At 41.3% G+C, this 13,537-nt stretch overlaps 1 protein-coding gene across 3 annotated transcripts in view; it reads right to left on the bottom strand.

The window, feature by feature from the left end:
* Positions 1-13,537, bottom strand: part of ANKRD27 (ankyrin repeat domain 27) — a 61,971-nt gene that overhangs the window by 35,354 nt on the left and 13,080 nt on the right. For 2 of the 3 annotated variants that reach the window (XM_079117108.1, XM_079117106.1), the window contains exon 3: positions 5,259-5,390. The exons of the other annotated variant lie outside the window; for it this stretch is intronic. In XM_079117108.1, coding sequence (XP_078973234.1) covers positions 5,259-5,390 — 132 coding nt within the window. The remainder of the gene's footprint in view (positions 1-5,258; positions 5,391-13,537) is intronic. 3 annotated transcript variants of the gene reach the window in all.

Raw genomic sequence — 13,537 nt, forward strand, 5'->3', positions numbered from 1 at the left:
CTGAGGGGCTACAGAGGAAGCCACAGGCAATCAGTCCTGAGTTCGCCATTACCATTAGATGGTTTCCAGGCCTAACGCAGAGAAAGAAACATCTTCTGGCCCCTTCCAAAACTAAAACTTGATGATTCAAATGGGTAATATTAGAAATCATTCAATTTCAGGGGATGTCATAGGAGTACAGAGTAGGAAGCTCCAGAGGTCAGTTCCTCTACCAAAACAATCATTAGGCTGAGAAAAAAAGCTGTCGGAATCAACAATTCTGGAACTCCAGACCCTGATCATTACACTTATTATGTGAGAACCCTGCCCACCAAAACATCCAAAAGAGTGGAAACAATATCATGGATATCCAAAAACCTACAAGCAAACTTTACCAACTAAATGGTTTGCCAGTCTTGCATTCTTTAATGGTAAGAACAGAGGATTTTTTTAAGCAATGTCATCTAAAATAGAATTGTGTACTCGGAGCGAGGGCTCCCATTTCTTGAGCAGTGCTATGTGTCAGGCACTGCGCTGAGTGGCTCAGATAGCTATCACTTCAATAACTGCCTAGGTAGGGTAGTTTCTGCATCATCCCCATTTTACAGATAATGAAATTGAGGCTTAGGAGAGTTCAGTAACTTGCTCAAGGTCACAGCCAGTGACTGGCAGAGCCATATGCTACAGGCTCCAGCCACCTCCCTGAAGGCCCCATCACCCTGGCCCCTGGAAGCCAGTGCTGGCAGCACAGCCCAGTGCATGAAACTCCATCATCATGGGCTACTTCAGTTGGTGAAATGAGCAACATGGCTTCTTCCCCTCAGAGGGACAGGACAATTCCTCACAGCAGAAAAGGGACACATTTGCTGGTGGGGGGAGAAAACCCTGTATATGAAGAGGCCTTATAAACTCAAAAAAATGAAAAAATAAAAACCCAAGATCCAGATGTGGATTTAACTACCAACCTCAGAAAGGGAGGACACCACCACAGGACCACAATTGGCAAAAGGCAGAATGCAGGAAACTCTATAGGATAAATAACCTGGTTTCTTTTGCAAATGAATGGCAAAGAAAGAAGAAAAAGGAGAGGAAGGGACACTATAATTCTAAAATTCTTAAGACTATAGTTCCACAAGTCTATAAACATGTCGAAATTGGTCAAATTTTATACCATATGTATATATGTAGTTTAACACATGTTCATTTTAACACAAGAAAAATTAGGAGAAAAAAAGAAACTCAAAAGACCAATCAGTCCTATATAATGTGCAGTTCACCTTTGGATTCTGATTTGAACAAACCAACCATAAAACAAAAACTAGGGGATAATTTGGGGAAACTGAAGTGACTAGATATTTGATAACACTGAAGAATTATTGAAAAATTGTTTTTGCTATGACAATGGTATTAGGACTATATTTTTAAAAAAGAGTCCTGCTCCCTTAAAAATATGTTCCCAAAAATATTTATAGATGAATCATATGTCAACCTTACATAATGGTCTGGGATTTGCTTCAAAATAATCCAGGGTGGAGGGTAGACAGAGATGGAATGTGGCCACTAAATTCCCATTTGTTAAAACTGAGTGAAGGGCGCATGGGGCTCATTATGTTATTCTTCCTACTTTTGTGTTTGAAATTAAACATAATAAACTGAAAATTTAATTAAGAATTAAATAAAGGAAGGCTCTCAAGTATCAACTTAAAAACAAGCAGCAAGGCTCCAAGGTGGCCTCATGGCTGCACAAAAGAACAACTCACATTGAGTAGAAAAGAAAGATCCTGACAGAAAAGTGAGTCTCAGCGAGGGAGATGAGGAACAAGTCCTGGAGGCACATAACGCCTGAACAAATGGCCCAACTCCTGCTTCATGAGTGAAAGACCTACACATCCCATACAAGGAAGGGCCACTCGGCAGCGCCTTCATCTGCCTTTTGCAGAACGAGGAACGTCTGACATGTTCAGAGAACAGTACCCAAACATCCTGTTAACTTGTTTACACACTCCTCCTCCTCTACCCCAACCTGAACAAAGCACAATTAGCTCCTGCTGCATGGAATCCCCACTGCCAAGCTTGCTACTCAATGTGCAGTCCATGTTAGTTCAGTGAACAAGGGCCTCCCAATTTCACAGGACCCCTCTCCCCCAATTTTCTGATGGACAGGAAAGAACTCTACTTCCTCCTATTCCAAGAGAGAGAGGCCCTGCTGCCCAGAGCATTTTGCTATAAGCAGAAGCCAAAGGGTGGGCTCTCTGTGGCCAATCTACCTCCATCATAGTACTTCTGAGACTAGGAGGAGGAAGTCCACTTTGAAGCAGGTGGCAAAACAGCTATGGAGGTGCCAAGGTGTGGGGGTTCTCCACTCAGAAGATACTCCGGAGCAGTCCCAGAATAGAAGGCAGGGAGTCTAAACAGCCTACGTGGAGTGTAAGGTCCCCAGGGAGACCATAAACTGGAACCTACTCATTTCAAAGTTTAACAACTTTTTTGTAGTCCCTTTACAAAGATTTTAAAAAATAACAATAATTAAAGAAGAGAAAATGGAATAAAAAGTAAGAATCTGTAGTAGTGATACCTACTCCAGGGTACCCTCCTGATTTCTAAACTGGATTAAAACTCCACTGGAGCCTGTGACAATGACCATCCCACACTCATTCTTCTAACCAACAAATGGCCTATTTCAGGCTGGGGATACAGTTCAGTTGGTAGAGTGCTTGCCTAGCATGCACAAGGCCCTGGGTTCAATCCCTGGCACCACCGAAAAAAAAAAAAAAAAAAAAAAGTCCTATTTCTAGAATTTCCTGAAGGCCTCCTGTAATTCCCACTCATCCACGTAACCCTGGAAACCTAGCTCAGTGCCCGGCACATAACTGATGTTCAGTAAATGTTTGCTGGCAGAATCTACACTAAATGAATCCCAAGAACTAGAATGTGGACCTAGTGCCCTTAGCTGGGCTGCAGAAGTATTCAGCTTGAAAATCAGTTCCTGTGAACCTGATGCCATGTTGCTACATTCCCAGGCTAGTCTCAAAAGCCTATTTAACCTATAATTAAAGGACATCAATAAAAAGATCAAACTTAATCTCCTTTTTTAACTTTTATTTTTCCTATGAGTAAATGAATCCACCCTCTAGTGAACCTGAGAAATCTGAAGGATCTTCCCTTAGCAGCCTGTGGCCAAGAGCCCCAGGGATGCAGGCCTGCCCAACCCACTCTGAGGAAATCACAAGTGCATAATTAGCCAGATGGTTATAAGCACAGGGGTGCTCATTTGAACAGTGTGGGGTGCCACAGTCCCCTCTGATTGGAATCTGGAAGGACAATGAAGAAAGAACTTCCACAGTGCAATCAGAGAGCAGGAGATGCCATCCTCATGAAAGGGGGTCTAGAATGAAGCCAACTGGAGCACAGCTGGAGCAGGGTGGAGCGGCAGTCTGGCTGCAACCTCAGCTCTACACACATGCTGGTGCAGATCAGCAAAGGATAAGGTGGCCCACCAACTCTCTATAGGGGATAAGAGTAGAGACCATTAATCTTGCAGATGCACATTTTTTTTGAAAAATGGGCTCAAATTTTTTAGAGCCCAATAAAAGACTGATCACCAGGGAAGATTCCAGGGCAGTCACACTTGGTCCCATGGCCAAGCTCTGTGGAAAGAAATTCAGCTTCACCTGCTAAGGCCACATGGATCTCTCAGAAGTTTTTCTGAGAGATCCTAGATCCTGAATATTCTCTCAGAATATTTTACTTTTTCATTCCATCAACAGACAGACTTAAGCATAACCACAGACTGGACAGGGATGTGCTGTTAGTCCCATCACATGGACAACAGAGGGCAGGAGACAGACATTGCCATCTGACCTCTCTGAGCATGCCAGGAGAGCAGCTCCTTCCCACTGCTGACTTCAGCTGGGAAGTTGGCCTCACTGACTCCCAAAGGCCAGAAATTCAGTGTCACTCAATGTACACCACAAGTAGTTTGTGGATCCTGTGAGTTTCAGGAGGGGCTAAAGTAAGGGGCCCAGGAGACTATTAAGAACATGAGATAGCAAGTTGAAGGAGAATCTTCCATTCTTTGGTATACCTGAAAAGAAGACATCAAAACGGCAAAGTTCTTATTTAAAATTTCCCTTCTGACAGGGAATGGTAGTGCATGCCTATAATCCCAGCAACTCAGGAGGCTGAGGCAGGAGGATCACTAGCTTGAGTTTCAGACCAGCCTGAGCAACTTAATGACATTAAAAAATGTTTAAGGCTGAGGGTGTAGTCCATTGGTAAAGTGCCCCTGGGATCTATCTCCAGTACTGCAATAAAACAAAAAATAAAATTTCCCTTCTGTTGAAGTGAACTTAAGTAGGATTCCATTACTTACAGCTGAAAAAGCACCTACTAGGTGAAGGAACTGCTAAATGCTGGTAACACTGTCAAGCTTCAATCAGCAAGACAATTTACAAAATCAAGGAATACCACAGAACCTGAGGCCAACCTGAGTTAACCTGACTTCTCTTTTGGCTCAAATCCTCAGATGCCTGACATGTCTGAGTATAGTCACAACATAGGATAAGAGAAGTGGAAGCACAGGTATGAGACAACACACGAGAACAAGATGAAAGACTTCTCAGGCAGAGGGCACACACGACAAAATACATTCAGCACACTGCATCCTGAAATGCTGTCTAAAGACAGTGTCATGGCCCTGAGGACTGGGAAGACCTGCAAAACAGGGCCTGCCTTTCCTCCCGGTGCAGATGTCCATACCACAGCCTACTGTCACTCCTACATGCTTCTCTCATTCCTGTTACCTCATTGGCCCTGTGGGCTTTTGAGATTGTGGCCTATGTTATGGAAGCTCTTCCCCTGTAAGAAATGCCTTTCAGATTAGTAAGAGCTCACAGGTTCCCTTCCTTCTATGGGAGTGAGCACTCACCTCCTATCTGCTGAGGTTCTGAGGAGGAACCTGCCTCTGCCCTTGAGAAGCCCACAGATAAATAAGAGACAGAGGTGAGCGCATGTGACTGCGGAGCCATCTTGGGCACTCCACGGAAGGGCACAATTCATCCCAGATAGAAGAGAAGCATTGGGAGAAGGGATTCCTGGGCTGCATCCCTAAAGGGAGCAGCTCCTGGCAGCCCCCGGGGCTCATTCTCACACTGGGCAAGATGTGGACCTGAGTTAAACCTAGCAGGTCTGTAACTGACTTCCTCTAAACGTCCCCTCTGGCCACCACATTTATGGCATCACCCATGCCTAGGGACAACCTTCAGGATCATTGCACTTACGATGCCATGGATTTGGGCCACCTTGCTGCACAAGTCAGGGCGCCACTTCTGAAGAGCCAGATAGAAAGGATTTTTCAGGAGATCTTCATCATATAGAGCCATATGGACTTGAGAGAGGTCGAAGTGAGTTTCCTGGGACAAGGGATGAAAAAGTAGCAAATGACCACCTTCAGATTTTTATATAATACATAGAAGTCTTCTCTGGTTAGTTCCATTTTTTTTTTTTTAGTGATGCTGGGGATAAAACCCAGGGCCTCCAGCATGCTAGGCAAACCTCTCCCACTGAGTTACACCCCTAGCCCTTCATCTGGCCATTTCTAAAAAGCATTCTTGGGCTGGGGCGGTGGCTTAGTGGTAGAGCACTTGCCTGGCATGTGTGGGACCCTGGGTTCGAGACTCAACACCACATGTAAATACACCAATAAAATAAAGGCCTATCGACACCTGAAATTTAAAAAAAAAAAAAAAATTCTTGACACATATTCTGTTCCGCACATGTATTTCATTTATTTATTTTTAAATTATGTTCCACACATTTAACACTCCATCAGGAATTATCAAATGTAATCCACCAATTTCCTGATGACCTGTTTAGTGTTTAAATGTGGAAATTGTGTTCAAACGCTCTTGTTAAACTCCAACCTGCAGCAAAGAATAAAATGTCTATTTTCTGAACATCTTATATGACTGCAACTATGATTCTAAAGATACTCGTGGACTTTCTTTTTTGCGGGGTAGGGGAGCGGGGCTGGGGATCTTGCTGTGCTGCCCTGAGTGTTTTGAACTCCTAAGCTAAGTGATCTTCCTGCCTCCGTCTCCCAAGTAACCGGGATTACTAGTGTGAGCTACCATGAGGCTCATGTACTTTTGATGAAATATTTAAAGCACACAGAAAAGCACTAGGTAGTAACACAAACCCATCACCCAGAATTACCAAATCTTAACATTTTGCCATATTTGCCTTTTAAGAAATAAATCTGGGATTCCTCTTTAGCCGTGCCCCATCTCATTCCCTCCTCCCCTTTTAAAAGTAATCACTATCTTTAAGTTGATGAACATTTTTCGTGCCCATGTTTATATGCCTTTAATACTTACATATTCAAAAACAATAAAAAGTATTGGTGGGTTTCAAAAATTGGAATGGTGGAGGACCTAGAATAGGAGGGAAGGAAGAGGGACTGAGGACTGAAATGAAGCAAATTAAATTCCATGCATACATGATATTTATCAAAATGAACCCCACTATCATATAGCTACAGTACACTAATAAAAATAAATTTTAAAAAATAACATCATGCTTCAATGCAATTCCAATTAAAATCCTAATGACGTACCTTACAGAAATAGAGCACGCAATTATGAAATTCATCTGGAAGAATAAGAAACCCAGAATAGCTAAAGCAATCCTTAGCAGAAAGAGCGAAGCAGGGGGTATCGCAATACCAGATCTACAACTCTACTACAAAGCAATAGTAACAAAAACGGCATGGTATTGGTACCAAAATAGACAGGTAGATCAATGGTACAGAATAGAGGACACAGACATAAACCCAAATAAATACAATTTTCTCATACTAGACAAAGGGGCCAAAAATATGCTATGGAGAAAAGATAGCCTCTTCAACAAATGGTGCTGGGAGAATTGGAAATTCATATGCAACAGAATGAAACTAAACCCCTATCTCTCACCCTGCACAAAAATCAACTCACAATGGATCAAGGACCTTAGAATCAGACCAGAGATGGTGCAGATTATAGAAGAAAAAGTAGGTCCAGATCTTCAACATGTCGGCTTAGGACCAGACTTCCTCAACAGGACTCCCATAGCACAGGAAATAAAAGCAAGAATCAATAACTGGGATAGATTCAAACTAAAAAGCTTTCTCTCAGCAAAGGAAACTATCAGCAATGCGAAGAAAGAGCCTACAGAGTGGGAGAAAATCTTTGCCACTCATACTTCAGATAGAGCACTAATCTCCAGAATCTATAAAGAACTCAAAAAACTCTACACCAAGAATGCAAATAACCCAATCGTCAAATGGGCTAAGGAAATGAACAGACACTTCACAGAAGATCTATAAGCAATCAACAAACATATGAAAAAATGTTCAACATCTCTAGTAATAAGAGAAATGCAAATCAAAACCACCCTAAGATTCCATCTCACCCCAATTAGAATGGCGATTATCAAGAATACAAGCAACAACAGGTGTTGGCGAGGATGTGGGGAAAAAGGTACACTCATACATTGCTGGTGGGGCTGCAAATTAGTGCAGCCACTCTGGAAAGCAGTGTGGAGATTCCTTAGAAAACTTGGAATGGAACCACCATTTGACCCAGCTATCCCACTCCTCGGCCTATACCCAAAGGACTTAAAATCAGCATACTACAGAGATACAGCCACATCAATGTTCATAGCTGCTCAATTCACAATAGCCAGATTGTGGAACCAACCTAGATGCCCTTCAATTGATGAGTGGATAAAGAAACTGTGGTATATATATATACAATGGAATATTACTCAGCCATAAAGAATGATAAAATTATGGCATTTGCAGGCAAATGGATGAAACTGGAGAATATCATGCTAAGTGAGATAAGCCAATCTCAAAAAACCAAAGGACGAATGATCTCGCTGATAAGTGGATGATGACCACATAATGGGGGGTCGGAGGGGTTAGTGTTAGGGTTAGAGTTAGGGTTAGGGAGGGGGGCAAGAATGGAGGAAGGAAGGACTGTATAGAGGGAAAAGAAGGGGGAAGGGGTGGGGGGAAGGGAAAAAATAACAGAATGAATCAAACATTACCCTACGTAAATTTATGATTACACAAATGGTATGCCTTTACTCCATGTACAAACAGAGAAACATGTATCCCATTTGTTTACAATTTTAAAAAAGGCAAAAACAAAAATAACATCATGCTATTACAATTCTGGAACATGCCCTTTTCACTTAACATGTTTTCAAGTTCTATCAATGTTGAGTCACAGCTTATATTCATTTACTGATTTTTGTTATATAGTATCCTTTATTTTGTTTGCAGTGATGGGGATTGAACTCCGGGCTTTACACACGCCAGGCAAGGCGCTCTACCACTGAGCTCCATCCCCAGCTCCTATATAGTAGTGTAAGTGAATGTGTCAGTTTTTCTAACATCCCATATTTAAGTTGCTTCCACCTTTTGGTATTACAATCAGTGGTGCCAGAACACTGTCACAGCCTTGAATGTGTTCCACAAACTGAAGCATGCCCCTAGGAGAGGCACTGAGAGGTACTTTCACCTGCAACTGTGGCAGATGTTGGTGACACTGGACCACTTTCTACCCCCTTTCCCTTTCTCAGGTCATATACTTACCAACATTTCTAGGTATCATCAGAACTTTTTCGTTGTTTCTTTGCACTGCTGGGGATAGAACCCAGGGTTTCACACGTTAGGCAAATGCTCTATCACTGAGTTACATCCCCAGCCCTTCATCAGATTATTTCATTTCTGTCCGTCTGTGCTGTGGTCTGAATGTCTTGTGTGCCCCCAAATGTCACCATGCTGAAACCCTAAACCCCTGGGTGATGGTATTTGAAGGTGGAACACTTGGGCAGTGATCAGATCACAAGAGCAGAACCCTCGTCAATGAGATTTGTGCTCTTATAAAAGAGGCCTGAGAGAGCTCCTTGGCTCCTTCTGCCATGTGAGTTACAGAGAAAAGATAGTCATCTAGTAACTAGGAAGCACCCAGCCCTCAACAAACACTGGGTCTGCTGTGCCCAGATCTTGTACTTCCTAGCCTCCAGAATTGTGACAAATAAATTGTTGTTGTTTATAAGACACTCAACCTGTGATTTTTTTGTTATAGTAGTATGAAGGGACTAAGACAGACTGTGAATATAAACTAGTATGCGCTATTTTTCTCATTTCAGAGAAAAGTGAAAATTAAGTGAAGTTGAATATCATTCTTTCTGTAAATTACTTTATGTCTTTTGCCCACTTCCATTAATGGGTTGTTGGTCTTTTTTCCTTATGATTCATAGCTCTTTATGTCTCTTAAATACTAAAAAAAATGTGTTGCAAATATCTAAATATCTTCTCCCAGTCTGTGACTTCTGTTTTTTTTTTTTTTTTTTTTTTTTTTTTTTTAAGTGTAGGTGCAGGGTGGGGGTGAGGGGGCCAGGGATGTCTTGCTATGTTGCCCAGGCTGGCCTCAAACTTTCTCTCCTCCTATCTCAGTCTCCTGTGTAGCTGGAATTACAGGCGTGAACCACTGCTTCCAGCTATGACTTGTCTTTTCATTTTTCCAAGTTGGTGTTTTCAGAAATAGTTTATTTTAACATAGCTGGATTTGCTAATCTTCATCTTTATGGTCAATGTCTTTTGGACCTTAAGAAATCTGTGCCTATCCTCTGGCATGCCCCTTTGCAAAATGGCTTCACCATTCTCCCTATCAGAAGGGGGAGTCTATTTCCCTGCCTTTTGAATCTGAGTCAGTTTTGAATCTGTGACCTGCTTCAGCCAACACACCTAAGTGATGCTATGTGATTTCAGAGCATCAAACTTGGGAGACTTTGCAGATTTCACTCTGGTTCTCCCGGAACACCAAGACCAGCATGCTGGGAGGAAGCCCATGTGATGAAAACCATGGGGGGGGGGGAGGGACCTGATCCAGAGAGCACAGCCAACTCACCAGCAGGTGAGTCACAGGAGCAACACCAGGTGAAACCACCAGAAGAGCCACCCAGTCAACCCACTTATGAGTAGAAAGTCATGAAATTGGGAGGTTTTAAGCTACTTACTTTTGGTTGGTTTGTTATGAAGCAAAGGCTATCTGAAACCACATTCTTTTCAACTTCAAAGCCATAAATATACTGCCTATAATATATAAGAATCTTAAAGTTTTTCATACTTCCTTCAGTCTTTAATCCGTCTGGATTTTATGTTTGCATAAAATCCAGGCATTTCATTTCATTTTCCATATGGTAAACCAATTGCCCCATCATCATCTTTTGAATATTCTACTCCTTTCACACTGGTTATACTGCTATCTTTGTCATACTTCAATTCTCATATGCATATGGCCTGTTTTTGTTCTATTCTGCTTTAAGGGTCTAGGCCAGCACTGTCCAATGGAAATACGTGATAAATATACAGCACATAAAATTAGATATGTAATTTTCTTATTCGTTTTGCTTCTTTTTTGAGATAAGGTCTTGCTACGTCACCCAGCCTGGTCTCCAATCCCCTGAGGTTCAAGCGATCCACCCACCTGTGCCTCCCAAGTAGCTAGGACTATAGGAGAATGCCATCATGCCTGGCATGTACAAAATTTAAAATTTTCTAGTAGCCACATTTAAAAAGAAATAGGTAAAATTTATTTTAATAACATTTTTATATATTTTTTTCTGGCACTAAAGAAAAAAACAGGGTCCTCTGACACTGACCTACATACCCAGCCCTTTGTTTGTTTATTTTATTCTAAGACAGGGTCTAAGCTACCAAGGCTGACCTCAAACTTTTGATCCTCCTGTCTCAGCCTCCTGAATAGCTGGGATTACAGATGTGTATCACCATACCCAAATATATATATTATATATATATATATTAATATATCCAAAATATTAGATTTTTCAACATGTAATAATTATTTTTAAATTAATTATATATTTTACAACCTTTTTTACTCCTACAGAACTCCTCAATTCATACTAGTCATATTTCAAGTGTTCAATAGTCACATGTGGCCAGTGGTTTCTGTACTGGACAGAGCAGGGCTAGACCCTATCTCACGTAACTACAGCCTCATATTGGAAGCCCTGATATCCATAAAGAAAGGTCTCTCCCTGCTTATTGTCCAAAAATTTATGGTTATTCCTCATTCTTTACAATAAATTAGAATCAGATTGTCAATTTCATGAAAAAGCCAACTAAAATTTTTATTGGAACTGCACTTAATTCTCAGGCTAAAAGGTCAATATGTTTATAATAATGAATCTCATCATCTATAAACATGGTACATCTCTCCATGTAGGTCTTCTGTGTCCTTCAAATAAAGTTTTTCCATAAGGATCATATACACAACTTTTATTAGACTACTTATATAAACTATATTGATTTTGCTACTATTATGAACGGGCTTTTTAAAAACTAAATTTATTTTTGTATACATTTTGGAAAACAAAAGCAAAATGGACTTTTATCAAAGTTGATCAAATAAGATTCAGTGAAGAACACACGGTCACCATAACAACCGTGACTTCTACAGCCAGAGCAGATCCTGATGTGATACATGATTGAAACAGGACTTCAGGTCAATGTTTTACTCACTTTGGGAAACAAGCTATTTTTAAGGACCTTGTTGTCTGTGAACCACTATGTGCTGCTAATTAATGGGAATGTGGCAAAAACACTCCACAACTGATCCTCCATTGTCTCTTATCTGCTCCCCTTAGCACACATCGGTGGGCTTTTACTTACTTATGAGAAGGAAAATCTACAAAATGGACAGAGAAAAGGAGATCAGATTTCTACCTACATCATTCCATCTCTCTGAGCCTCCATCTCAGGGTGTACAGTGGAGAATCTGCTTGGAGGATCCTCACAAGAATAATTTACATGTCACCTTATGTTTCTGACATACTGCAAACCCATGAACCACCAGTTACTACTGGCTCACATGGTATCTTTGAGAGAATTAGGAAAGGGCACCCCTCTTCCCAGTGCATGCAGTCCTGTGCCAGGGCATGGTATGGTGAGCAACTCATGGGCTGTGTATCAGGGCAAAGTTTGCCACCCCTGCTGGCCAAGTACCCCTGACCAAGAATAACTTGCATGCTTATACACAATAGCTGTTATTCGTGTTTAACATTTTCCTTTAAATATCTCCTTTTAAAAAATCATAACTTTAAATGGAAAATCAGTATCATTCCCCATAAAGAGAAGAAGATCTTAAGAGTTAAAAATTTCAAAACAATTGATGTTATTTAAAACCTCACTAGAAGCCAGATGCAGTAGTGCACAACTGTAATCCCAGCTACTCAGAAGGCTGAGGCAGGAGAATCACAAGTTCAAGGCCAGCCCTGACAACTTAGTGAGATCTGGTCTCAAAATAAACAAAAATGACTGGGAATGTAGCTCAGTGATAGAGTGTCCCTGGTTCAATCCCCAGTACCAAAACAAACAAACAACAACAAAAACCCCCACTTCACTAGATACTATTGCCAATCAAAGGTTCTGAGCTGAAGCCTTAAGTTTTCTCTCAATTATAAAGAGAAATTTAGCAGCTAGTAGAGAACATTATTTGAGTTTATCCTTGATACAATCAGATGAATGAAATATAAATGAAAAATGAGTTACTCTCTCGCTGTGTAACAATGTTCCCTAATGCTGCCTTGGGAAGACAGGGGAACAGTATGCTTAAATGCACTGTGAATTCTATCCTTCATAACTAATGATAAAAGCAGGGATGGGGATGTAGCTCAGTGGTAGAACATCTGTTTAGATAAGCAAGACCCTGAGTGGTAGAACAGCTGTTTAGATAAGCAAGACCCTGGGTTCAATCCCCAGCACTGGGGCGGGATGGGGAACCCAACCACCATTTGTGAACATCCCTGTTCCAGGCACTATGATAACTTCTATACGTCCTCATCCCATTTTAATACTGGAAATAACTCCAGGTAAGTAGATATCGTTAGTCCCATGTCACAGATGAAAAAACTGAGGCTTAGCTAGATTATTCAAGGTTGCACAGGTGTCAAAACTTATTCTAAAACTCATCCCTTTAGCCATTATGCCCAAGATGTAAAGTAAATCTGTGTGGAAAAGGGTTATTTCATGAGCCACAGATAAGACAGGAGCCATACTTTATTTACCCAGATGACAGCCACACAGGCTCCACACCAAATTTCTTTTATCCAGCCATGGCTGTCCTGGCTGCAGACTCTCTGGGGTCTGCCTAATGAAAGTCCCTGAGATCCTTGCAAATCCTCTTAGGAAGCAGAGTCTAACAAAAATGGCTACAAAGAATCCCTTCTTGGGCCCTCGGAAGAGTTGTGCAACTGTTCAGGTATTTTATTGATGAATTCAATTACTAGAACCCAGATAATCCTTTTGAGTCCCGAACAGAACAACTGGATGATCAATTTTGCCAGGACAGTCATAAGAAAATGACAGTTTTCTTAGTTCCCAACACAGTTGGTTCTATGTGGCAGAGTCCAACAGTAAAGGTGTTTCAGACAAAACCCATGTGAGAAACTGGTTGCAAAATATAATCAGACCAAAGCTAGGAAAGGA

This window comes from Sciurus vulgaris (genome assembly GCF_902686455.1).
Source record: "Sciurus vulgaris genome assembly, chromosome: 17".
In the NCBI taxonomy this organism is placed as follows: Eukaryota; Metazoa; Chordata; class Mammalia; order Rodentia; family Sciuridae; genus Sciurus; species Sciurus vulgaris.